The sequence below is a fragment of the Oncorhynchus kisutch genome, linkage group LG17 (genome assembly GCF_002021735.2).
Source record: "Oncorhynchus kisutch isolate 150728-3 linkage group LG17, Okis_V2, whole genome shotgun sequence".
Taxonomy (NCBI): Eukaryota; Metazoa; Chordata; class Actinopteri; order Salmoniformes; family Salmonidae; genus Oncorhynchus; species Oncorhynchus kisutch.
In genome coordinates, this window is record NC_034190.2 from 33,259,528 (window position 1) to 33,286,877 (window position 27,350).

A 27,350-nucleotide genomic window follows, 5' to 3' on the forward strand; every position below is an offset into this window, starting at 1 on the left:
TCTGAAGTTTGCCAATGACCATCTGGCTGATCCAGAGGAGGAATGGGAGAAGGTCATGTGGTCTGATGAGACAAAAATAGAGCTTTTTGGTCTAAACTCCACTCGCCGTGTTTGGAGGAAGAAGAAGGATGAGTACAACCCCAAGAACACCATCCCAACCGTGAAGCATGGAGGTGGAAACATCATTCTTTGGGGATACTTTTCTGCAAAGGGGACAGGACGACTGCACCGTATTGAGGGGAGGATGGATGGGGCCATGTATCGCGAGATCTTGGCCAACAACCTCCTTCCCTCAGTAAGAGCATTGAAGATGGGCAACTAAGGAGTGGCTCCGTAAGAAGCATCTCAAGGTCCTGGAGTGGCCTAGTCAGTCTCCAGACCTGAACCCAATAGAAAATCTTTGGAGGGAGCTGAAAGTCCGTATTGCCCAGCGACAGCCCCAAACCCTGAAAGATCTGGAGAAGGTCTGTATGGAGGAGTGGGCCAAAATCCCTGCTGCAGTGTGTGCAAACCTGGTCAAGAACCACAGGCAACGTATGATCTCTGTAATTGCAAACACAGGTTTCTGTACAAAATATTAAATTCTGCTTTTCTGATGTATCAAATACTTATGTCATGCAATAAAATGCAAATGAATTACTTAAAAATCATACAATGTGTTTTTATGGATTTTTGTTTTAGATTCCGTCTCTCACAGATGAAGTGTACCTATGCTAAAAAAAATTACAGACCTCTACATGCTTTAAGTAGGAAAACCTGCAAAATCGGCAGAGTATCAAATACTTGTTCTCCCCACTGTATATATACATACATGCACACACACACAGTGGGGAGAACAAGTATTTGATACAAATATTAAATACTGACTTCTGATTTATTGACGTTGAATTGTACCTATGTTAAAAATTACAGACCTCTACATGCTTTGTAAGTAGGAAACACTGCCGATTTTGCAGGTTATCAAATACTTGTTCTCCCCACTGTGTGTGATTTATATATATATGGCTCTGCCAAGAGCTTTCATTTTCACTTATGAAACATTTTCTAGAAGTAAAATCCTTCTTACTGCTGTTCACTGTTGAAAGTGTCCCAAACAAGAGCAAAACTACAACAAAATACATTTTGAACCCTCGCATGTATTGTATGACCCTAAAATATACAAATATTCTGTGTCTAATTCAGGTCTGCCCCACAATGCTACGCCTGTGTGCTCTTAGCTTTCCCTAACAAGTAAAGTCCAATGTTGATGTTGATCATTAAGTTGAACAGGTGTTATACAAAGTCCAAAGTCTCTTCTCTGATGCAACTGTACTTCATAAGCAATAGTCAAACCTTGTCTTTGCACACCATTCATAATCAGAATTCTGTGCAAATGCGCTGTTGCTTACAATTCTGTTATCATTAGCCAATACTATCCTCCTGTAGATAAATTCACGTGGAACAGGCTATACTTTTGGAACTTTTAAACTAAATGTTGGCATGTACTGTTGAATACATGGTAGACCCTATTTTGAATTATAGAATGTGCAAAAAAGTGGCTTTTATTATTTTTTTTATTATTTTTTTTCTTCAGAATAACAAATCATACAGGATGTTTGAAAAGCAGTACAGGTTACATACATTGTGTACGTGTGTGTACGTCCGTGGGCATGTATGTATGCAATAAGCCTTGTAAAATAGTGGTTTAGTAAATAGTAACAGCAATGCTATGCAAAATGTATTAAATCATTTGGTGAATGCATTTAGTCCACAGGTAGGATGCATAACACTAGAGACCCTATTCATAAAAAAAAAACACTGACTAGGTTTCTGGCATAAAAGAGAAAATATTTTTGTCTTGACCTTCAAGGCTGCATGTTAGAATTATTTGTGTTCTCCATAAATCAATGTTTAAAATGTGATATTAAAAGAAACTTCACTGCCTATTAATTCAAGAGTGTAGCTTTGTCTTAGCCTGGTAACCCAGTGAACGGTTATGAAATGGGCCCTAGGTTGAAATAAAAATCATAACAAATGATATTTCAAGTAATATTTTGATTAACAAATAAGCACATTTTCTCTAACACGTTTGTGTGTTTCATGAGTGTTTTTACCATATTGTATATCTTGTTTTAATATCCTGCAAATATATGTAAAAATTGTGTTGTATATTGTAGAGCATTGTTCATATTTAAAGTATTTACAATGTTTGTCTAACTCTTTTGAAATGTTACTTAAAATATGAGCATGTCATTAATTGGCCAATTGGCTTATATAAGCCTGATCTAGTACAGATCTAGTTATAATCCCTGAAGAATGATACAATTACCTTAAAGATGCCTCTCCATACAGTAATATACACTGTAACAGTAAAACAATGAAATGTACGACAACCCAAACGGTGCCTAACCACCCCACTTATGAGACTCTATTTGGAAGCAAGTACTTATTTAAGAACAGCAAAAAACATTAAATGCAGCAGTTTTTAGCACATTGAATCAAAGTAACTATAATTTCCATCACTAGTTTATAAGATTGAAACTGAACAGTGTTATCAATAGCCATCCAATAAAATTGTGAAATGAATTAACGTTCCTTCGTGGTCCGGCAGTTTGGCCACCAATGGTCATCTATCCACCTGCACATAATTAGACAACATGGAAAAGATGGGCATTATTAGATTGAACAGTGGAAAATGTAGTTACACTGATTAGTTGTTACTGACATGGAAAAACAACTCTCAACCAACAATGTCAGACAAAGCAGTCATCTAAAGTACTGCAAAATCTATTTAATCTAAATTAATTATAGGTTACTTGTATCACATAGCTTTTTATTTTATTTTAACTAACCATGAAGTAATACATTTGTAAAATAACTGTCCATAAAGATGATACAGTAATTTGATATTGCCCAACATCTGGCCACCCCAAAAATGTTAATGTTAATGAAACATATGCTGATTGTGTTGTAAGCAAACAATGTTTTTTAGTGTATATGTGATTGATAATAGTGCCTTGTTCTGTTCTCTGGCATACTGTAACTCAGATTTCCTTGCACGTTTACTATCATACTAACATTGCTCGTCTTATAGAGTAACCAAGGAAACCTTTGGACTATGGTGAATGATCACACAGAATCTCTCATATTGGGGTCAGCCATGTTCTCAATGTTTTGAGAACAGCAAAAACCAAAATCTACAATCACTTGGCTAGTATTTACACATACTTGTAGAACTCATTATGAATACATTTATGTGTAATTTACTATCAACTTTCTGAAGCAACACCTAACCTAATTGATTTAGTGTATTTGTGTGATTGAAGACTGTTGTCTTACCTTGCTATTTCCTTTTAACCCCATTACAGCCACTCCATTGCCATTAGTATTGCCATCTGTATACTTGTATACCATTGCCATCTGTATACCTCTGGCCCTTCTTTGGACACTGTGTTAACTAACCTCCAGACGAGCTTCAATACCATACAACTCTCCTTCCGTGGCCTCCAACTGCTCTTAAATGCAAGTGAAACTAAATGCATGCTCTTCAACCGATCGCCAGCAATCACTACTCTGGACGGTTCTGACTTAGAATATGTGGACAACTACAAATACCTAGGTGTCTGGTTAGACTATGAACTCTCCTTCCAGACTCAAATTAAGCATCTCCAATCCAAAATTTAATCTAGAATTGGCTGCCTATTTCGCAACAAAGCATCCTTCACTCATGCTGCCAAAAATACCCTTGTAAAACTGACTATCCTGCCGATCCTTGACTTCGGCGATGTTATTTACAAAATAGCCTCCAACACTCTACTCAGCAAATTGGATGCACTCTTTCACAGTGCCATCTGTTTTGACACCAAAGCCCCATATACTACCCACTATTGCGACCTGTATGCTCTTGTTGGCTGGCCCTCGCTTCAAATTCATCGCGAACCCCACTGGCTCCAGGTCATCTATAAGGCCTTACTAGGTAAAGCCCCGTTTTATCTCAGCTCACTGGTCACCATAGCAGGACCCACCTGTAGCACGCGCTCCAGCAGGTATATTTCACTGGTCACCCCCAAAGCCCATTCCTCCTTTGGCCGCCTTTCCTTCCAGTTCTCTGCTACCAATGATTGGAACGAATTACACAAATCATTGAAGCTGGAGACCCATATCTCCCTCACTAACTTTAAGCACCAGCTGTCAGAGCAGCTCACAGATCACTGCACCTGCCCATCTGTAAATAGCCCATCCAACTACCTCATCCCCATACTGTTGATTTTTTTTTCTTTTTTTTTGCTCCTTTGCACCCCAGTATCTCTACTTGCACATTCATATTTTGCACATCTATCATTCCAGTGTTTAATTGCTAAATTGTCATTATTTCACCACTATGGCCTATTTATTGCCTACCTCCCTTATCTTACCTCATTTGCACACACTGTATATATATTCTTTTTCTCTATCGTGTTATTGGCTGTATGTTTGTTTATTCCATGTGTAACTTTGTGGTGTTTGTGTCGCACTGCTTTGCTTTATCTTGGCCAGGTAGCAGTTGTAAATGAGAACTTGTTCCCAACTAGCTTACCTGGTTACAATAAAGGTGAAATTAAATTAGCTGAAGAAAAACAGAGGAAGATGTCAGATGTTTGAATGTATAGCTACAATACAATTCTACAGTGTCTCGTGTGGCTCAGTTGGTAGAGTGTGGCACTTGCAACACCAGGGTTGTGGATTCGATTCCTACGGGGGACCAGTACTAGAAATGGTATACCCTTACTACTTACTGTAAGTCGCTCTGGATAAGAGCATCTGTAAAATGTTAAATTATAAAACGCAGCCTTTTTAGTTCGTTTTGTGTACATCACAGAAAAGCAACTTTCCTTGAGGCAACACCTAACTTCATGTACTGTCATTTGTTTAGTTGTGGCATTACAGACTTTGTTGCCTTACCATACTCTAAAGTGTTCACTCCAGAAAATGCCACTCCATTGCCAGTAGCTGGAAAAACACAATCTAAAGTTTCAGTACATTGAAAAAACATAATTATCTGTGACTTTCAAAAGTAATTTTAAATAAATGTATTCGGTGCAACCACTCTCTTCAGAAGAGGATCATGGAATGAGTGTCTTAAATAGGCCTTATTTTTCAGAACCAAAAAGTATATCTAAACACAGTAAATGCTTGATTGTTACATAGGGTGTCTTTACAATTGGATGAACAGTTAGTTTTGATATAAAAGCATCATGTTGTCCTTACAACTAGTGTCAAAATTATGTTATACGTAACAATTTGACCGTTATGTTGATAAATGACATGTATACAGACCGAGGGAGAGGCTGTGATACTAACCTGTAGTTTTCAAGCCAGGAATCACTTTGATGTGTAAAGAGAAAAATACATAGAAATGTTATAATGCATATGGATTTAGGCCGTAGTTCCCACCTTTCATAGCAGTACCGTTGATTCATCTTTTCTTAACATTTAACAAAAACAAAAACATTTGAATTGATATAAATCAAGACCTACCAATTGTCTCTCTTTTGTGCAGAACAAACAGGACCACCGAAACCAAGATCAGAACTACAATAATGGCGATGACTGCCCCAATGACTACAGCAGTGCCACTACTGCAATCACAACATTCTCCATCTGCAAAACAAAAGGCAGAGTATTTATAAAAAGCAACAATATGTAACCAGAAGCTAATTTCAGTTTCATTCCTGCTTCACTTGCTAAGCTGTTGTTAGTATGCTGTTCAGTTAAAATTAAGATTGTTTCCTGTGTCAATAACACTAAACCATATTAACCATCAATAACAACACTAAAACAAATTAACCATACTTTACCCCATTTTACCACAATTGGCTTCTTCAAAGTTCTATGGTTGACATAACATTCATAAGTTTCCTTATCTGCCTCTGGGATCTGCACACTCATCCTGATCTGGTAGGTGTCATCATCATTGGGTAGGACTCCTGTAGACTGCACTCCATGTTCGGTCAATGGAACTCCATTCTTCTTAATTTGCATAATCACATCTTTGGGATAGAAACCTGTGGCCATGCAGGTCAGTCTTACATGTCCTGCAGTTTTGGCCTTTTTAGCAAATGCATAGACCCTTGGAGGGGCTAAAGAGGGAATAAACGGAGAACATTAATATTATTTCTGATCTCACATGTACAAATGGTTGTTTTTGTTTGTTAGGCTATACTATTTAAGTACTCACAATCAGCCCTACTGAATTCTTTGTCCTCATATTTCATGAATTTGGAAAGCCAGTCCACACACTCCTTCTCCAGGTAGCTCTTGGTGTACTGGTTGAGGATCTGGACCCCGTCCCACTTCCTCTTAGTCGGCTGAGCTTGAACAACTGGGGCCACCCACTGCATATTGGCATCATCAAAGGCCAGGAAGTCATCACCATCGTAGCTGTACTGGTCTGTGCCCTTTATGAATTTCAATGTGCCGTCACTCTGTTGGTCAATCTCACAGCCATGTTTCCACTGAAGGATATGCACATCTGAGAGGAAAAACAAATGAAAAAGACGGTCAATGATGACAATATACATGGATAACTAATGACCTACAATTTTAAAAGATTAACGGTGAGTGTAGGACAGATTGCAGATGTTCCCTCACCAGTGCTGTTATGCATCATGCGCTTCATCAAGATATCGACATTAACTTTGAACCACTGCTCCTTGCTCTTGCGTGACTGAGTGCCTTTATCCCAGTAGTCTGCTGGCAGCTTCTCCCTCATCCAGGCCTGTTTGGGAATCTTCTTCTTTGCCACACTGTCATAGTAATCGATCTGTTGGTTGTTCATCAGACCCATGGCAGTGAACTCATGGATTCCAGGCAATTCTAGTGGCTTTGAGAGTGAAGTGTAGATGTAATTCAGGGAGTAGATGTCTGTAGGGAAAACATTTTTAACATTGATATAATTTGTCTGAATCTGCCTTCTCTCCATGTTACTCAGACTATGCTGTAAAACATGAATAGGAAATGACTGCATGTTAAATATGTATCTATATCATAGATCTGTAACGGCCAACAAAATAATGTATTCAATTAATAGTGTCAGAGAGGCCTTGCATGATGTTGTCTAAATGGTAGGTGGTGTATCAATAACAAATAAGCCCAAACTCATGCATTAGTGAGAATTGGGACACATTCTGCAACTTAGAAATCAACCTATTTCATATTGGCTTGTGAAACTACCTCTAACGTTAGTGCAACTGCTAAATAGCGTTAGCGCAATGACTAACAATCTTTGGGTACAGCTAGTTAGCATTGGCTCTCAAAAGTACCACTAACTTCCTTCATACTGGACGCATATACCTAAAAAATGGTATCCACAAGTTCATCTGACTCTGGAGAAATAGATAAAGGGCTTCATTGACAAAATCTTGAAATATCCCTTTAACACAACACCACCCGAACTCAAGTAGTTCGGACCTCTTGGTGTAATGATTAAGGTGTTGGCTTGACAGCTGCTAGATCCAGCTTTGAGTCCCGTTCGGGGCTATCCCCCGGATTCTCTACCATATCAAGAAAATAAATCTCCTTATTTCCTTTTTCCGTTGTTCGTGTATTGTTCTTTTGTTGTTGTATAATCGTAATATAAAATTGTATGACCGTCCTTGTCTATCAGTGAGTGTTTAAGTGTTTTGTTAGTTGTCAAGATATGTTGTTTTTTTTGCATCCCAGGATGAGTAACGTTAGCTGCTGCTAAACAAATAAACAAACGTGTGTACAATTGCAGTAGTCATTATCAGTATATAGACTACTGTATAATTGCAAACACATGACAAACATAAAATCTTCTTGGCACATGTTTTACTTTGTGATTTTAAAAAGGAGATAATGCTATGCCTTGTTGGTCTAAGCAAAGTAAAAAAGCTCAATAATGTATGGAATGTTTCCTTACAAATGTGTGTTGTTATTGCACCGTTCCTGGCCTGTAAGTGCGCAATAGCTTTCCAGTAACCGATACAATGGATGGAGAAACGTAAAGGTCGACTACAAATGCTACAATGCAATTACAACAAGTAGACTATTATGCTAATAGACCACAGCAGTATATATGGTAAGCGATTTTAAAAGTAATATTGTTTGATTATTCTTTTGCCACGCCTGGCTGTAAACGTTTACTTTCACTTTTGATATCGAGTACACAACTTACCGCTTTGGCTCCGGCAAATACATTCTAGTGAAAAATATAAAACAAAAAACATCAAATTAGGTCTATACATCTTGCTAATTAAACTACAACCGTTTTCTTAAGCAATATCCCCGTTTTAAAAATATATGTCGATGGAAAGCCCCTTCACAAATATGTGTTGCCTTCCTTCTTCTGTGTTTTGTTTTTGGCTGACTTACAACCCAAAGGGGTGTTTTGCCGCCGCCAACTGGACCGGTTGAAACCAAAACAAGGTCAAAAGAAAACCCATACGTGATAGGGAAACTAACCTAATCCACCCAAATAAAAATGCTACATTGACAAAACAAAACTCACACTACTTCCTTCTTTCAATTCTCCATATCTCCCTTCTCAGGCTCTAGGACCTGAGAGGGTGGTACGGCTTGTAACAATATTCCATGTAACTTCTTCGCAGAATCTTTCAACCCCAGGAACTGTTCTGCCGCTTCCACAATGATTTTTGTCTTCCTGGACCTTTTCTCCACCTTGGCAGAGCCATTTATCATCATATCTATAAACATCCACCTTCCTAACTTTTTAAATACCTTGGTCCTGCTGGTGAAAGGAAACCCCTGCAGCCTGCAGTGAAGGCCTATCCACAACCATATTACTCTTCAGGAGCACCATTCAAACCCTCAACCCTTTTAACAGCTGCTGCATATGAAATGCCCTGACATGATCGGATATGAAAAGCCAACTGACATTTACTCCTGAGGTGCTGACTTGTGGCACCCTCTACAACCACTGATTGTTATTTGACCCTGCTGGTCGTCTATGAACATTTGAACATCCTGGCCATGTTCTGTTATAATCTCCCCCGGCACAGCCAGAAGAGGACTGGCCACCCCTCATAGCCTGGTTCCTCTCTAGGTTTCTTCCTAGGTTCTGGTCTTTCTACACAGTACATTTATCTGAGTACATTTTACTCAAATTGAATACAATTATACTCTACAAAAGATAACATTTGGTTCCAGTCTAAATAGAGTAAAAATTACTCTTGTTGCAGAGTTCAATTTTCAGAGTTATTTCTACTTTCTTCAGTATTTATATTTAACTCTACAAACTGTAATTTACTCTATTTAGAGTAACATGGGAACAACTCTACTGCCAATTCACGCAATATAGAATTGAATATTATCAGTCAAGCATAGCATTTGTACAACTAAACTTAACGTCAAGAAATCAGAAGTCAGTATTTAACAAATAACTTTATTCTTAAATGTAAGACATTTGCAATACATACATCAAAATACTGCTAATAAAATTACATTGTGGACTGAAATGAAACGTTGGCCTCTGTTCACTTTAATACATGTACATAAAACATCTCAATATTGCAATTCAATACATCTAACAATGACATGGGAGGATTTTGTGAAACTGGTATCTCACATATCAAAAACACTGATCAAATAAAATTGTGGCCTCTATAAAATGACATTTTGGCATCTGTCCCCCCTTTATTAAAAGTACATTTAAAAAAGCCATTATTGCAATGCATCTTGGTTTTAAAGAGCTTACTGTGCAGTCTTTAGAGTCACGGAATACCGTACGGGACAATAAACAAACCTCAATCGTCACAACTGTAAGATATCTGTATATCAAATGCTTTGTGACAGAAAAGCTATTTAACATCAACTACATAAGGTCCCTCTGTTGTACACCCAACTCTATGCTCATCAAGACATTGTTTGTAGGGCAAAAGTAACCGCTCATCTTTAACAAAAACATGGTGGATTTTCTGAAAAACTGGCATCTCACAATGGACTTTAAGACAAACTAAACAATACATATTTCCATGGTGTTTGGCCCATTTAACATTTAAACCGTGGTGTCAATTGGTACCTGAAGAGTCTCAGCCATCTTACAGCCCCAGTCCACCACATTTAAAGATAAAATTTTACCTGGACCGATCATGACTGTTGGTGTCAAATGTCTGCCAACTGTATGCCATTTGACTTGTGTTTCTTTGCCAATGTTTTAGTTACATTTTGAAGCTTTTTAATATTTTTGGCTTCATAGCGCATGCACCAGCTATGCAAAACGGGTCCAATTTTAAGCATACATGTGGGGTAATGTACCATAAAATGATGCTTCGACAGCAGCCTCTTTTTTTGGAAAGAATTACTTGAATAACCTGTGGTGTTCTACGATAAAGTGTTTCAAAATCATTGTAATACCCTTTATCATTGGAGAAAATACAATGTGTACTATCTGCAGCAACAGTAAATACCAGTGTAGATCATTTGGAATAAACTAAGTCTCCAAAGATAAGTGGTAGATTTCGAAGTAAACACTAGGACTGGATAACTTTTAACCCCAAGTCATTACAGTCCTCTCCTAACTTCACTGCATGAGGTTTGTTGTTTTGCTCCATGTAACCATAGTTAAAGCTCTTTATTCTCCTGTCTATTTCATTTGATGTTGTGTACTTGTCTATCAAGTGCAGTATTAGCAGTTATGTCATATTGTGCCAATCCCTCCCACATATCATGCATAATATCGACAGAGAAGTTTTCCCATGTATTGAAGCACTGTAAGGAGTTTAGAATGCAAGAACATTTAACACCCGTCACATAGTTGAAGACTGGGATTCATCTTATTTTGGCAGTGTTCTGCATGAAGTGCTCGAGTTCACATAACTATCTTGGCTGAATCTTAAAATTCAGTCTGAAAGTCCTCAAGACAAAAGCGGCAACAATATCTGGCACTGAATGATTCAACAAAACCAAATAAACAGTGAAGACCAAGGTTGTCACCTGTAACTTGGGACAATAGTTCCATATGCTGGTTGATCATACAAGGGGACCATAATTCCATCCCTTCTAAAGTACTTTAATATCCTGCACAATTGGATCAAGTATTTTAGAAAAGCCATATGTTTTAACATCCTGGGCATGAAATAAAGCAACCAAATGAATATTAAGCAGAAATTAGTTGAACTTGAGGAAAATTCCATAAGGTGAAATAGATTGCTCCTAATGTACAGTGCCTTGCGAAAGTATTCGGCCCCCTTGAACTTTGCGACCTTTTGCCACATTTCAGGCTTCAAACATAAAGATATAAAACTGTATTTTTTTGTGAAGAATCAACAACAAGTGGGACACTCATGAAGTGGAACGACATTTATTGGATATTTCAAACTTTTTTTAACAAATCAAAAACTGAAAAATTGAATGGAAATGACCAAGGAGTTAATGGTTGTTTCACCTATACCTGCCACTTTAAGTTCAGCTATGGTTGCAGCGCAGCTGTCTACAAGACTCTTATTGACAAGGACTGAGACAGAAGGGGAACTTGTTGATGGCAAGTCATCAAAATGACTTCCTGCTACATATTCAGCTGTAGAGGGGCCTTCACCATGACCAGAACAAGGTTCATGAACAAGGTTCATGTTCATGTGGTTCTTATGGCTTGGGGGTAAAAACTGCCTTTTTGTCTTAGACTTGGCACTCTAGTACTGCTTGTCATGCGGTAGTAGAGAGAACAGTCTATGACTGGGGTGGCTGGGGTCTTTGACCATTTTTATGGCCTTCCTCTGACACCCCTTGGAGTAGAGGTCCTGGATGGCAGGAAGCTTAGCCCCAGTGATGTACTGGGCCGTACGCACTACCCTCTGTAGTGCCTTGCAGTCGGAGGCTGAGCAGTTACTGTACCAGGATGCTCTCGATGTTGCAGCTATAAAACCTTTTGAGGATCTGAGGACCCAATGCAAATATTTTTAGTTTCCTGAGGGGGAATAGGCTTTGTCGTGTCCTCTTCAAGGCTGTCTTGGTGTGTTTGGACCATTCTAGTTTGTTGGTGATGTGGACACCAAGGAATCTCTTTGGCTGCATTCCAAACACTTTAAAAAAAAGACACACCCTCTCCCCTCAGCCCTTTTGTTATTTTTTATGTTTACCCCTTTTTGGTAGTTACAGTCTTGTCTCATCGCTGTAACTCCTTTACGGACTCAGGAGAGGCGAAGGTCGAGAAAAATATTTATTCTTACAACTCTCATAGGTTTACGAAATTGTAACCCCTGACCTTATTCTCTTTATTTTATATGAGGTACTTAAACTTTTGAAACTGTTGTCACTGTTGTTACTGACAATTCATGTGTAGTGATTTTTATTTGCTTTACTTTAATATTATTTTATGTTTAAGAGAAAATATACTTGTGGTGATGTCCTATGTTCATTTGTTATTGTGTTGCAATTTAAAAAAAATAAAGGCTATCAAAATACTGTGATTTTTCACTGTAGGTAGGAATGGAGAACTTCAATCATGGACAACATAAAATAAACATTCACATACACTAATTGTATTATGTTATAATTATGATACTTTGTATTTTACATTGACAGACCTTTTCTGACCACTTGGCAAATTCTCTTTATTGGTTTGTCAGTCACTTTCTCTGATGATACATACCTCATCATAATGTAATGATTGATTGCTCTGACATAAGTGTCAATCAGTACATCTCTACTGTCAACTCATCCCTCTCTTCATCATCAATTCATCCTCCAGCCCTCTACCTTACCCTTTTCCAAGTTCCCCACACTCCAGAAGTCCAAGTGCCTCTTTTTCCCGACCCCTCCCTCCTTTGTTACTTCCTTCCAAAGCGGAACCCGAAGCCTCCCTTCTCTCTATTGAAAGCCTGCAGCCCGCCGATGATGCACGTGATAGCCTCATTCCTTTTTCTTCCTCCCTCTCCTTCCTCTTCCCCCTCTTGGTAGTGCAGAGTTTCCATAGGGTAAGGGACCAAGTGGCCTCCTCTCCAGATCCCCCCTCATCATGCCCTTCTGTCCCCAGTCATTCTCTGCCACCAGCTCCCTGAGCAGGCCCAGACGTGGGTCCTCTGGTCCCAGCTGCAGCAGCGGACCCCAAGAGAGGAGGTCCGCTGCGGCTACAGCCAGCCCCTGGGACATCGAGGGAGGCCTGGAGTTGGAGTAAGTCAGCCTCCCACTCAGGGTTCTCCAACCTGGGTAAGATGGCAAGGGGGAAGTAGGGGTGCCCGTGTGCCCCCGGGATGGGAACCAGCAGAGCCAGTGAGAAAAAAGTGAGCATCAGCTGAGAGGCACAGAGAAGGAATGAAGATAATCTCATCTATAGGTTGTTGGAAAGATAAAGTAGTTGTGAAATAAATCACAAAATGTGAAAAGAGTCAATGTATCATAAATTGCAAACCTATCCAGATATTTGCAAGCCCTGATTCTTAGGGCCTTATTCAAGTTTTTTATTTTATTAAGTGTGGTGCAACAAAGATTCACGTCATAACACAGCATTCCTCCTTCCCACACAAAAATATTATTTTACCCTGAAATAGCACTGAGTTAGATAAGATAGGACATGTCTATCAGCACACAACATGCACACCTAACATGCAGATTTCTACAGATATTTAGTTAGAACTGTTTACTATGTAAGCACTGAATCATATGTACCTGCTGTACATATTAGTACACAGAAATAAACTGAATATCAACGTCCACACCTAATACCAACCACATAAGCATTGATATATCCATTGGCTTACCTTGTAGAGTTTTCAGTGTTTCTGCCTTGACATTCCCCTGACCCTTTAAATACCCCATAAATGAAAAGAGTTATCAGCTGACAGCATCGTGTCCTCTGTCCCTGATTGGTTAATCGGGCCCTTGACGCACAAGTGTAATGCAACTCTGACATCTACATTCTTCTGGCTTGGAAACAGGTCTTACTTAACTGATGGACTGTAAGGTGTCCAATTATTGTGCTTGATTGTGAAGTGAATCATTAGGATTTGAAGAAACCTCATTAAGGTCATCTCACGGGGAGGACACAGACACACCTGAAAGAATTCCATTGTCCGGTTCCTGACATAATCCCAATCACTACAGACATAGTTCATAAATACTCTGGATCAGTCACTTTTCCCAATTTAACTATTCAAGTAAAAACGTCATTCAACCAGACTTCTATAATGCTTTCTGTTTGTCATGTAAAAATCACTATGGTGCATTACGTTTTTTGGAACCCCTCCTGCACACTGACAATAAACAATGATTCATTTAAGATTGACTTTGAGTGTCCCTACTGGTAATTTCCATGAAACTGTTTAAGGAATTTCCACGACACAATCATAAGTGGTTTATTGAGATCACTCCCACACTATAGATTAAATGAATGACTAAACAGAGGTTATCCTCACAGAGGACAGTCCTGTGTGCTTAGTAAATCCTCCTTTTAAAGAGATTCACCTGTATGTTTGTATACTTTTTAGCCAGTTGTTCTGAAAGTAGTTCTCACGGGCCAAAAGTGAGCCCTGAAAATTGCTTGCTATGTCACATACAGTGGGGCAAAAAAGTATTTAGTGTCATGTTCTTTCCTGTACTTGAATACTTATTAAATTCTAATGTTTTCATAGTCAGTTGTGTAATTTCTTTATTAATATCTAATTTAGACTTAATCTGCTTATTTCTTCCCTACACCTTTTCAGATCTAAGACAAGATTTTTCCCCACGTTCATTTTGTTAGACCAGTGAACATGGTGGTAAACTGTACTATTTGTATGGACCCTAGGTTACCCTTTGTTATCATACTAACTGTATGTCATATAACCTTAATTAGTGCTCCTGCTCACCTGATGTACCATGCCAGGTGTGTATAATACTGATGTTAATGGGAGAGGGAAGGTGTTAGAAGTTGTGGTCTTTACCCAAATTCCACTAAATATAACTTCCAAATGAAGAGAGACAGAGACATAAAATAATCTGGGGAAAATGCAATTTTATGGACAACTGTGGATGGTTCTTAAAATAACCTTTGTTAAATGTTAAATGAATAAATAAACATTTTAGGGGGCGCTTAAAAGAGCTGTTTCACTCCACGATATGCTGCCATGGGACTTCACCTGCTGGCGATGAGAAGTAGGTGGTCAGCTTCTCCCTCACCTGGAGTGCCTGTCTGGGGGCGTTGTTGGCACCTGCCCTGGACCATTTGGCGTGCCCATCTCCATCCGGAGTGGCTCCTGGAATGACCTCTGCAGGTAGTTGTGGAGAACACACGTGGCCTTCACCCAGGCATCGACATTTGAGGGGCTGAGACCAAGCACTCTCCGATACATTCTCCACCGGCTGCCAGAATCCCAAAGGCGCATTCAACAACTAACCTTGCACTGGACAGTCATTTGTTAAAGATCCTTACAGGCTTTGGCAATGGCAGCTGGAGTCCAGTGTAGGGCCTCATGAGGTTGGGTCTCAAAGGGAAGGCCAGTGGAGCCTGGATTACTACATGTTCTCGGCCATGTAGCCAAGACAGTTGGGGAAATTCCACCTCTCCAGGAACCTGGCAGCGATGGCCCTCCAGTCTTCCTCCTTGGGGACAGGCATGTATTCACCAACCAGACAGTCCCAAATGGCTTGTGCCACAGAGGGGACAATGCCTGCCACCGTGGACCGTACAACTCGGAGGCTGAATCCGATGGTCCTGTAGGTGTCTCGTCACCAAGAATCTGAAATTCAAAATAATTATCAATATTGTGTGTAATTTGAATTCCACCCACATATTCTTTCTGCTGATACACTTTCTACTCAGCTACCTCATTAATGTTTATTACGCTCTACTAATTATATTGTAATACTCATCAACCATCATAAACAATGCCTTGAAACAGTACAATTCAGTCTATGGCTATATCAATAAACTAGCCCAGGCCAACTCTACTCTTAGAAAAAAAGGTGACATTTAGAACCTAAAAGGGTTCTCCGGCTGTCCCCATAGGAGAATCCTTTGAAGAACCCTTTTTGGTTCCAGGTAGAACCCTATTGGCTTCCATGTATAACCTTTTCCCCAAAGGGTTATACCTGCAACCAAAAGGTGTTAACCTATGGGGAAAGCAGAAAAAACCTTTTGGAACCCTTTTTTCTAAGAGTGTATGTACATTACATTACAATAAGAATGTGTATAAGTGTATAAGTGTTGTCCTTCTCTCTCTCTTCTACTCCACCCTCTTTTGATAAACAAGCATTAATGTTGTAAGTCCACTAGGGACCTGTTTTCATTATATTACATTTCTAATCAATAACCTATGCTGTGTGTGTATCCTGTGTTATCATTTAGTTAGTAAATAAATAATGAAATATATTTGTGTGGTACAGAATGATCAGTAAGGCTGGGGTTTGTGCAGATGTAAGGAGTATGTGACGTTTAGAATTGTGAGACTGATATGAGGTAATGATTAATAAATGACTTATCGATATATATCTTATATATAATCTAGAATAGATAGTAACTCGTTAAACAACTTCTTCCGTGGTGCCCCAAATCCTAATGAGTTGTTACATTATTAATTTAATCGAGTAACAAAACATAGTTGATTCGATACATAACAGTCATCAGATTAATGATTCGGGTTAGTTCCAGTGAAGGGAAATCTTAACCCTACAGCATACAATGACGTTCTAGACGATTCTGTGCTTTCAACTTTGTGGAAACAGTTTGGGGAAGACCCTTTTCCTTTTCAGCATGACAATGCCCCAGTGCACAAAAAGATGTCCATACAAAAATGGCTAGTTGAAATCAGTGTGGAAGAACTTGACTGGCCTGCACAGAGCTCTGACCTCAAACCTATCAGAAACATTTGAGATGAATTGGAAAGTGTTAGGCGGAGCAGCACAGGGGAACCCAAGAGCAGACTCAGACAAGGAAACAGTGATGAATGAACCAAGGTATTTATTGTAACACAGGGAGAGATGGAGTGCAGATTCAGGGAAGCTTGGATGAGTTGAGTTGTAGGAAACCAGATGTGGAGGCTGAGGTTGGAGTGAGCTGGGTTGGGACAGCGTAAACAGGTCCGGAGTGGAATCAAAGGGAGTGGTGGGAAGGTGTATCCAGAGCAGGGTAGCAGGGTGGTGAGATGTGGAACAGCAGACAGGAACCAGAGTCAGAGCGGCAAAACTGCAGTGAGAGGATAAACAGCGTCAGGCAGGGTAACAGGCACAGCAGGATACAGGATCTTCGATAACAACAAATAGCTAGAAGCATGACTGACTGAACAGAGATTACGATCTGGCAGAGTGGAAGTGGCAGGACTGAGTATTTGTAGAGGTCTTGATTATGGAACGGGTAGCAGCTGGTGGGGATCTGCTCTTGACTCCAGCACACCTGCCTCCAACCACACAATCCCACACACAGGGAGAGAGAGAGTGTACTGGGGGAATGGAATGAATGGAAGCAAGTCCCCGCAGCAATGTTCCAACATCTAGTGGAAAGCCTTCCCATAAGAGTGACGGCTGTTATAGCAGCAAAGGGGGCACCAACTCCATATTATTGCCTATGATTTTGTAATGAGATGTTTGACGAGCAGGTGTCCACATACTTCTGGTCATGTAGTGTTACTACGAACCTATTCTACATCGTTTTATTTCCGGTGTGATCCATAGCAGTCTCTGTAGCCCATTATTCTCCTCTTTAGATAGGGAGATCTCCTCCTGGTACTCGTCTACCACTTTCTCAACTGCCCCAAAAATATCCATGGCCACCGCCGTTAAACACTCAGAAAGAAACGCATTCAAAGACTAATTTATTAATTTTTGTGCTTATTCACCCTCTTGAGTGTCTGGCTTCGTCCACAAGGAAGGAATGTTCAAAATAAAAACAAACTCCCTCCCTCCCAATTCTACTGCCGTGTTGTCTTCTTACATTCTTATCAGTTTGGTTATCCCAGAAAAACAAGTTTGCGCCCCCCAGTGGGTTGAGTCACTGACGTGGTCTTCTTGTCTGGGTTTGGCAAAGTGGGTGGGGTTATATCCTGCCTGTTTGGCCCTGTCCGGGGGTATCATTGGATGGGGGCACAGTGTCTCCTGACCCCTCCTGTCTCAGCCTCCAGTATCTATGCTGCAGTAGTTCATGTGTCGGGAGGGGTAGGGTCAGTCTGTTATATCTGGAGTACTTCTCCTGTCTTATCCGGTGTTCTGTGTGAATTTAAGTATGCTCTCTCTAATTCTTTCTTTTTTACTCTCCCTCTCGGATGACCTGAGCCATAGGACCATGCCTCAGGACTACCTGGTCTGAGGAGTCCTTGCTGTCCCCAGTCCACCTGGCTGTGCTGCTGCTCCAGTTTATTATTATTTGACCCTGCTGGTCATCTATGAACATTTGAATATCTTGGCCATGTTCTGTTATAATCTCCACCCGGCACAGCCAGAAGAGGACTGGTCACCCCTCATAGCCTGGTTCCTCTCTAGGTTTCTTCTGAGGTTTTGACCATTCTAGAGAGTTTTTCCTAGCCACCGTGATTTTACACCTGCATTTTTTGCTGTTTGGGGTTTTAGGCGGGGTTTCTGTACAGCACGTTGAGATATCAGCTGATGTACGAAGGGCTTTATAAAATAAATTTGATTTGATAGGGTAATGTGGGATGATAATTTCTTGCATGAACTAAAATAACACATTATAGATGGCTCTAGGCCAGAGACTGGCGTTAACAGGAGCAGCTGCAGAAGTGATGTCCTACTGAATATTGTAGGCCTGCAGTATGGGATGTGCGTTTCAAAAATGTATATTGTTATCTCATAATTAAATTATAAAAATAAAAATATAGATTTTTTTATTTGATGAATTTATTTACCATCACCAAATCATCTGATTTACTTTCACATTTAAACAGCCCAATGTTATTTAATGAAATTTGTTGAAGGACAGAAATCAGGTCAGAGGTCTGAGAATGACATATGAGGTATAAAAAAAAATGATAGAAAATTATTATTATTATTGCATTGTTACTTGATGTACGAGTCAAATCCTTCAAATGTAATTTATTGGGTCTCCATCTGATCGCACTCTTTGATTTCAGATTGTGGGATAGTTAATTGTTATGGTTTTCCAGAGGAAAATAATCTTGTTGAATTCATAGAGTGAAAGAATCCATGGTAATGGATTTTTACTTACATTCTTTGTTTAATTCTATCCGGAACAAAAATATTAAAGCAACATGTAAAGTGTAGGTCCCATGTTTCATGAGCTGAAATAAAAGATCCCAGAAATGTTCCATAAGCACAAAAAGCTTCTTTCTCTCAAATGTTGGGCACAAATTTGTTTACAACCCTGTTAGTGAGCATTTCTCCTTTGCCAAGATAATCCATCTACCTGACAGTTGTGACATATCAAGAAGCTGATTAAATAGCATGATCATTACACAGGTGCACCTTGGGAAAATAAAACAGGTGCTGGGGACAATAAAAGGCCACTCTAAAATTTGCAACTTTGTCACACAACACAATGCCACATATGTCTTATGTTTTGAGGGAGCATGCAATTGGTATGCTGAGTGTAATATCTACCAGAGTTGTTGCAAGATAATTTAATGTTAATTTCTCTACCATAAGCTGCCTGGAAAGTCATTTTAGAGAATTTGGCAGTTCGTCCAATCGGCCTCACAACCGCAGACCACGTGTAACCACGGCAGCCCAGGACCTACACATACGGCTTCTTCACCTGCGGGATTGTCTGAGACCAGCCACCAAGACAGCTGAGGAGTATTTCTGTCTGTAATAACACTCTTTTGTGGGGGAAAACTCATTCTGATTGGCTGGGCCTGGCTCCCAAGTGGGTGGGCCTATGCCCTCCCTGGCCTAACCATAGCTGCGCCCCTGCACAGTCTTGTGAAGTCCATAGATTAGGGACTAATTAATATATTTAAACGGACTGAATTCCTTATGTGAACTGTAACTCAGTACAATCTTTGAAATTGTTGCATGTTGCGTTTATGTTTTTGTTCAGTATATATTCTTTGTCTATACTATGCTAGCCGGGTGGTCCAGTCTGTTTATGATTTAGCCAACACCTATCTGTGTTCGCTCATTGTCATGCCTTTAATATTTCATTTGGAAAACTCATGTCTACAGTATATATTGTAAACATATCCCTCTGGTGATAGAAGATGTACCAAATAGTTACAAGACAAGGCTGTAACGCTTTTGCAAATGCAGTATAGGTACATTACTTACATCGCAGGATGTATAATAGGATAGTTATAATAGAATGGCAAATATAATAGTATGATATAGTAGGATCATGTCAGGATCTTAAGTATACAGAATATAAATGATCCAAATAAAAAGCGTATCTAGTTTTACATTATGGATAGATGATGCAAGAATCCATTTTAAAGCAGCATAAATCACACATTAGCTCCATCCTTTCCCAGCAGAGGGTTCTGGACCTCTTTTTATCCTTCCTGTTTGGCCCTGTCCGGAGGTGTCCTCGGATGGGGCCACAGTGTCTCCTGACCCCTCCTGTCTCAGCCTCCAGTATTTATGCTGCAGTAGTTTATGTGTCGGGGGGCTGGGGTCAGTTTGTTATATCTGGAGTACTTCTCCTGTCCTATTCGGTGTCCTGTGTGAATCTAAGTGTGCGTTCTCTAATTCTCTCCTTCTCTCTTTCTTTCTCTCTCTCAGAGGACCTGAGCCCTAGGACCATGCCCCAGGACTACCTGACATGATGACTCCTTGCTGTCCCCAGTCCACCTGGCCATGCTGCTGCTCCAGTTTCAACTTCCACCTGACTGTGCTGCTGCTCTAGTTTCAACTGTTCTGCCTTATTATTATTCGACCATGCTGGTCATTTATGAACATTTGAACATCTTGGCCATGTTCTGTTATAATCTCCACCCGGCACAGCCAGAAGAGGACTGGCCACCCCACATAGCCTGGTTCCTCTCTAGGTTTCTTCCTAGGTATTGGCCTTTCTAGGGAGTTTTTCCTAGCCACCGTGCTTCTACACCTGCATTGCTTGCTGTTTGGGGTTTTAGGCTGGGTTTCTGTACAGCACTTTGAGATATCAGCTGATGTACGAAGGGCTATATAAATAAATTTGATTTGATTTGATTTGATTTTTCTTCAATGGAGTTGCCTCAGTATACATACATATACTTGCACTATTAATAGGTCGCAAAGAGGCATTGCATCTGTGCTAGAGATTAACTAGAGACTTTAATGTATACATTTATTCTAAATCCAATTCATAATTACTTTTGAATGATAACTTATTTATCAGTCATCAGTTACTTATTTAGATGACCCAAACCCGAAAGAAAGGGTGCAATTGATGCAGAGAGGGAAGTTGATATATACAGACCTTTACCAGGTAACAGTTCTTGGTTCTCATCAGTATCTTCATGGCTGCCAGTTGGAGATCCCTCCAGACTAGAACCTTCACTAGAACTTTCACTTGAACCCTGACCTGAAAAAATAACAGCAAAACAGTCAAGACCTAGTCAAAACCAATGTCATAAAAAACACAATGAGGTAATCACTTTAAACATTACCTGAGTCAAGAGGAGAGGGGTTGTCTCTGGTCTTCCCTGAAAAAGAGATTGTCATAAACCTATTATGCTTATATTATCACAAATAATAAAGAAAAATATGACATCATATTACTGTCATGTTTCTCTATCTTTCCCCACTGTAATTCTTTCTCTCTCTATCGGTTATTAAAGTCAGAAATGTACTTTAAAAATATACAGTGCCTTGCGAAAGTATTCGGCCCCCTTGAACTTTGCGACCTTTTGCCACATTTCAGGCTTCAAACATAAAGATATAAAACTGTATTTTTTTGTGAAGAATCAACAACAAGTGGGACACAATCATGAAGTGGAACGACATTTATTGGATATTTGAAACTTTTTTAACAAACCAAAAACTGAAAAGTTGGGCGTGCAAAATGATTCAGCCCCCTTAAGTTAATACTTTGTAGCGCCACCTTTTGCTGCGATTACAGCTGTAAGTCGCTTGGGGTATGTCTCTATCAGTTTTGCACATCGAGAGACTGAAATCTTTTCCCATTCCTCCTTGCAAAACAGCTCGAACTCAGTGAAGTTGGATGGAGAGCATTTGTGAACAGCAGTTTTCAGTTCTTTCCACAGATTCTCGATTGGATTCAGGTCTGGACTTTGACTTGGCCATTCTAACACCTGGATATGTTTATTTTTGAACCATTCCATTGTAGATTTTGCTTTATGTTTTGGATCATTGTCTTGTTGGAAGACAAATCTCCGTCCCAGTCTCAGGTCTTTTGCAGACTCCATCAGGTTTTCTTCCAGAATGGTCCTGTATTTGGCTCCATCCATCTTCCCATCAATTTTAACCATCTTCCCTGTCCCTGCTGAAGAAAAGCAGGCCCAAACCATGATGCTGCCAACACCATGTTTGACAGTGGGGATGGTGTGTTCAGGGTGATGAGCTGTGTTGCTTTTACGCCAAACATAACGTTTTGCATTGTTGCCAAAAAGTTCTATTTTTTTATGGATATCTTTAAGAAATGGCTTTCTTCTTGCCACTCTTCCATAAAGGCCAGATTTGTGCAATATACGACTGATTGTTGTCCTATGGACAGAGTCTCCCACCTCAGCTGTAGATCTCTGCAGTTCATCCAGAGTGATCATGGGCCTCTTGGATGCATCTCTGATCAGTCTTCTCCTTGTATGAGCTGAAGGTTTAGAGGGACGGCCAGGTCTTGGTAGATTTGCAGTGGTCTGATACTCCTTCCATATCAATATTATCGCTTGCACAGTGCTCCTTGGGATGTTTAAAGCTTGGGAAATCTTTTTGTATCCAAATCCGGCTTTAAACTTCTTCACAACAGTATCTCGGACCTGCCTGGTGTGTTCCTTGTTCTTCATGATGCTCTCTGCACTTTTAACGGACCTCTGAGACTATCACAGTGCAGGTGCATTTATACGGAGACTTGATTACACACAGGTGGATTGTATTTATCATCATTAGTCATTTAGGTCAACATTGGATCATTCAGAGATCCTCACTGAACTTCTGGAGAGTTTGCTGCACTGAAAGTAAGGGGGCTGAATAATTTTGCACGCCCAATTTTTCAGTTTTTCATTTGTTAAAAAAGTTTGAAATATCCAATAAATGTCGTTCCACTTCATGATTGTGTCCCACTTGTTGTTGATTCTTCACAAAAAAATACAGTTTTCTATCTTTATGTTTGAAGCCTGAAATGTGGCAAAAGGTCGCAAAGTTCAAGGGGGCCGAATACTTTCGCAAGGCACTGTATATATATTTTTATATGTATTAAAAGATAAGTCAACTGACGTTGAACTTAAAAAAAGTTTTGGCTTTTCCCAAAGTCATTGTATTCTGCCACAATAATTCTCCTCTATGAGGCTCTTGTGTGGGAACATGACAACATTTATCAGTAAGTTGTTTTGATCTTGAAGGAGGGTATTAATACTTTTCAATCATCATACTAAAGCTGAAAGTATGTGAAGTACACCTAGAAAGTATGTGAAGTACACCTAGGTTCATTGTGTCAAACAGCATGCTTGTTATTCTTCAGTGTTTTACTTCCTTGACAAACCTGTTCTGGATCAGAACTACAGTAACTCCTCTGTCGGCCCTGTTTATGACTAATGTACCACGTGATTTATGATAAGGGATAAAAACAACCAATGAAAACAAAAATGTGTTAATTCTAAATTGTTCCTTGTGCATTTGTTTTGGTAAACCCCACAGTCTTTTTTCACCTAAATGTTACCTAATAGTATCACCACACATACTCAGCTATAATCAACTACATTGGCCTTGTTATGTTCAAAAATGCAATTACAAAGTTAATGTGACTTTGTAATTGTAGGTCTGCAGTAGATGTGTAAGTCTTTGAGAATAGTTAGATTAGCTACATACCCTGTAGTTTACCTGTTGACTATTTGATGGTCACGGCGTCACTTTCGAACTTGTCTCTGAAGGTGGAGGACACGGCAACCTTGTATTCAGTGTTGGGAGTCAGTCCAGTCAGAGGGTAGGTGTTCATGTTACCATTCACCAGCATCTTCACCATGGAGAGAGAAAGAGAGAGAGAGATCAATTTTAGTAGGCAACAGGAGAAAAAAGCAGATGGACAGACAGCCAGACAGACCTCTTTAGTGTCTCCTCCTCTGGTTGGGGTCCAGGTGAGTCTGTAGAGGACCACGTCTTGGGCTGAGTGTTCCCAGGTGACCCTGAAGCTCTCTGTGGAGACTTCACTGGTCTTTAGGTTCAGAGGCTCTGGGACTGTCTCTGGATTACACACAAAGGATAAAAACCTGGTGTTTTAATCAGCGTATGTTTACTTCGATTATGACCTTACGCCGATTAAGATAAGCAGAGTAAGGTGTTTACATGACTAATGCCATACTCGGCCTTCTGCCATAATCAGTTTAATATCGAATTATTAGTGCACATGTAAACTACTCATTGTTTCATGGGTTGATGTACGAACTAAGATTCATATGTTATCGCGTTTACCATGTGATTTGTTCTCAGGTAAAGAAAATCTCATCGGAAAGTGCATTGATATATACCCATTGATACTTCAAGAATATAACTTAGAAATGCCTCATGAACTTAGTTGTTGTCGTACCTCATCAGAGCCCAAAATATAATCTGGAAATCAAATTTTATTTGTCACATGCGCCGAATACAACAGGAGCTGCCAGAGTCGCCCTTCACTCCGGCGCTGCCAGAGTCGCCCTTCACTCCGGCAGTGCCGGATTCGCCCGCCTGTCCGGCGCTGACGGAGTCTCCCGTCTATTCGGGGCCCGCTGAAAGGGTCCCCAGTCCGAGGTCGGCGGGGAGGGTCGCCGCTGCAAAGGCGCCACCTAAGCGGACCGAGACTAAGGTGGAGTGGAGTCAGAGCCGCCAGAGCTGCCACCGCGTGCAGATGCCCACCCAGACCCTCCCCTATGGGTTCAGAGGCAGCTGTCAATCGTTGTCTCTGATTGAGAACCATACTTAGGTAGCCTGTTTTCCCACTCTTGTTTGTGGGGGGTTATTTTCCGTTTCAGAGTTCTTCACCATACGGGACTGTTTCGTTTTTTCTTTATTCGCTTGTTCGTTTGTTTTCTGTGTTGAGTGTAATAAATATGACGAACACTTACCACGCTGCGTATTGGTCCGATATTTCCTACTCCTCCTCAGAAGAGGAAGACGACAACCGTTACAGGAGGTCAAATGTACTCCTTTTCCCTGAAACGCCATGCAGTCAAACTTTTAATTTTGTGCCAACAGGGCCACAATAATATACCCCCTCTCTGAATGTCCGAGTGTGACCCCCTCCCCATGGGTTACTGTAGTGTTGCCAGCACTGCCACTGCCTGGGTGGGGGCACCCCACCGGAATACACACCGGCTAGGTACAAGGTCGTCAAGGTTCTCATTAGCATCTTTGAGAATTTACTTGCATATTATGCTCTCCCTTTAGGGGGCTTTGGCTTTGCAGGACCAACCCTGCCAAGCAGGATCCGAATCTTGAGGGGGCAGTGCTGCTCTAGGTCTCTGACTGCATTTTGGCTGCATACAGACCACTTACAGCAGGCCCATAAAACAGCTAGGGACTTCTCCTTAGTATCTGGGTCATTCAGGTGGGTATCTAGGGTATAGGGTTGTGGACCATTCCATCAATATAGGATCATAAGTAAATAAATTAGATGTATAATTCATTTTTAAAATGTAGTTCCCCATGGTAGAACAATAAATAAATCAAATGTATAATTTATTTTAAAACGCTGTTCCACCATGATAGGACAAAAAATAAATAAGATGTATAATTCATTATAAAAAGTATATCCATCATCTGAACAACATTGAAAGCTCTCTCACACCCCCACTCACAGCAATACATTGGTTCTGGGATAAACATTGAAAGCTCTCTCACACCCCCACTCACAGCAATACATTGGTTCTGGGATAAACATTGAAAGCTCTCTCACACCCCCACTCACAGCAATACATTGGTTCTGGGATATGCAACCATTTCCTTTCTCACTAAACGCCACACTTTCCCCAAAATCAAAAACCACACACCACACATACTGTGCCTTCTGTTTACTGAGTTTTTATCTTCACCATGTTGAATTAGTGCTTTTGTGTTCCAATTAGTTATATTTGAAGATATATAGAAAAGCTTTATTTTTTGTTGTATTATTACAGTCCATAAACGGGCTAGAATTGTGTTTCATTATATTCCTCGTCTATAAGAACTTTGTAATTTTTTAAATAGCCATGGAGTAGTCTTTGTGTCTCTGAACAACTGGCTATCAATATATAGCTTATCGACGACGAGAGCTACTCGTTTCCCTTTTAATCTATTTTCCTTGACAATTGGATACAGAACTTTACGCCGTTCTGCAATCTCCTTTGGGAACTGGTCATTCATAACAATTTGGGTCCCAGCAAGTCTTTTACCCAGGCTTTTAACCATTATTTTATCTTTAAAAGGAGCGAATTTGGCAACGATTGGGCGTTCATACCTTTGGTCTCTCTGTCCGAAGCAGTGTACATGTTCGAGTTGGATTTTGTCGATAGCTTCGCGTGGAATCTGAAGCGTTGTAAGGAGGAACTCTCTAACTACAGATTCAGGAGCTTCTCCTTCTTTCTCTTGGATACCTGTAAGTACCAGATTCTCTCTCATGGATCTAGTCTGTATGTCAAGTAAGGCTTCTCTCAGAACAGTGTTCTTCTTTTTAAGTTCATAAACTTCTGTTTCAATCTTATTGACTGTCCCTTTTAGCCTGTTTGTTTCCTTCTCCAATGTCGCAGCTTTTTCATCACTCATCTCGAGGCTTGCCTTCAACTCTTTTATATCCTTACTGACTAATTCAAGTATACCCAGTTTGTCATTTGCTGATTTTAACCGATTGGTTTCGACCTTTACCTGTGGAAGAGTCACTTTTTCGTTTTGAAATAGGTTCCCCTGTCTTACTCACCGTCATGTTTGGGTGTTGCTTGTTTCGTAATATTTGTCGATACATTTCTCTAGTCTTAAGATTTGTTTTGTGTTGTCTCAGCCTCCAGTATTTATGCTGCAGTAGTTTATGTGTCAGGGGGCTAGGGTCAGTTTGTTATATCTGGAGTACTTCTCCTGTCCTATTCGGTGTCCTATGTGAATCTAAGTGTGCGTTCTCTAATTCTCTCCTTCTCTCTCTCGGAGGACCTGAGCCCTAGGACCATGCCCCAGGACTACCTGACATGATGACTCCTTGCTGTCCCCAGTCCATCTGACTGTGCTGCTGCTCCAGTTTCAAGTGTTCTGCCTTATTATTATACGACCATGCTGGTCATTTATGAACATTTTAACATCTTGGCCATGTTCTGTTATAATCTCCACCCGGCACTGCCAGAAGAGGACTGGCCACCCCACATAGCCTGGTTCCTCTCTAG

The 27,350-nt window shown here is 40.3% G+C and overlaps 2 protein-coding genes across 10 annotated transcripts; both read right to left on the reverse strand.

The window, feature by feature from the left end:
• Positions 1 to 1,535: 1,535 nt before the first annotated feature.
• On the reverse strand, positions 1,536 to 8,923 carry LOC109907505 (H-2 class I histocompatibility antigen, L-D alpha chain-like). 3 transcript variants are annotated; one of them, XM_020505493.2, is made up of 8 exons: positions 8,719 to 8,923; positions 6,610 to 6,882; positions 6,197 to 6,490; positions 5,817 to 6,098; positions 5,497 to 5,619; positions 5,320 to 5,343; positions 4,921 to 4,968; positions 1,536 to 2,617 (listed from the first exon to the last, which is right to left on the reverse strand). In XM_020505493.2, the coding sequence occupies exons 1-8, from the start codon at positions 8,798 to 8,800 to the stop codon at positions 2,610 to 2,612; spliced, it is 1,134 nt and encodes a 377-aa protein (XP_020361082.2). In that variant the 5' UTR covers positions 8,801 to 8,923; the 3' UTR covers positions 1,536 to 2,609. The 3 variants fall into 3 exon arrangements, with proteins under 3 accessions (XP_020361082.2, XP_020361083.2, XP_031649457.1); XM_020505494.2 differs by lacking the exon at positions 8,719 to 8,923 and adding an exon at positions 8,156 to 8,561 and having other exon boundaries at positions 2,486 to 2,617; XM_031793597.1 differs by lacking the exon at positions 8,719 to 8,923 and adding an exon at positions 7,901 to 8,148 and having other exon boundaries at positions 2,486 to 2,617.
• A 5,987-nt stretch (positions 8,924 to 14,910) lies between these two features.
• On the reverse strand, positions 14,911 to 27,025 carry LOC109907511 (collagen alpha-1(XII) chain-like). Of its 7 annotated transcripts, none has more exons than XR_004203594.1 (7): positions 26,441 to 26,870; positions 25,071 to 25,158; positions 24,071 to 24,210; positions 23,839 to 23,983; positions 21,465 to 21,500; positions 21,275 to 21,379; positions 14,911 to 15,650 (listed from the first exon to the last, which is right to left on the reverse strand). XR_004203594.1 is itself a non-coding variant. In XM_020505508.2 (4 exons), the coding sequence occupies exons 1-3, from the start codon at positions 26,469 to 26,471 to the stop codon at positions 23,858 to 23,860; spliced, it is 297 nt and encodes a 98-aa protein (XP_020361097.1). In that variant the 5' UTR covers positions 26,472 to 26,863; the 3' UTR covers positions 16,854 to 17,095; positions 23,851 to 23,857. The 7 variants fall into 7 exon arrangements, 2 of the variants coding, with proteins under 2 accessions (XP_020361097.1, XP_020361096.1); XR_002257553.2 differs by lacking the exon at positions 14,911 to 15,650 and adding an exon at positions 16,854 to 17,095 and having other exon boundaries at positions 23,851 to 23,983; positions 26,441 to 26,868; XR_004203592.1 differs by lacking the exon at positions 14,911 to 15,650 and adding an exon at positions 16,854 to 17,095 and having other exon boundaries at positions 26,441 to 26,867.
• Between the last annotated feature and the right edge of the window lie 325 nt (positions 27,026 to 27,350).

Bases quoted from the DNA above. Each gene is read 5' to 3' on its own strand.
- LOC109907505 (XM_020505493.2), bottom strand. From the start codon at position 8,800: ATGGTGCTCCTGAAGAGTAATATGGTTGTGGATAGGCCTTCACTGCAG. The intron at 6,491-6,609 runs GTGAGGGAACAT...TTTTCCTCTCAG, and splicing joins CATGATGCATAACAGCACTG to ATGTGCATATCCTTCAGTGG. The intron at 4,969-5,319 runs GTTAGTATCACA...GTGTTTTTCCAG, and splicing joins TCCTGGCTTGAAAACTACAG to CTACTGGCAATGGAGTGGCA.
- LOC109907511 (XM_020505508.2), bottom strand. From the start codon at position 26,471: ATGTACACTGCTTCGGACAGAGAGACCAAAG. The intron at 24,211-26,440 runs GTATGAACGCCC...TGTGTAATCCAG, and splicing joins TTCGGACAGAGAGACCAAAG to AGACAGTCCCAGAGCCTCTG. The intron at 23,984-24,070 runs GTCTGTCTGGCT...TCCATGGTGAAG, and splicing joins GAGGAGGAGACACTAAAGAG to ATGCTGGTGAATGGTAACAT.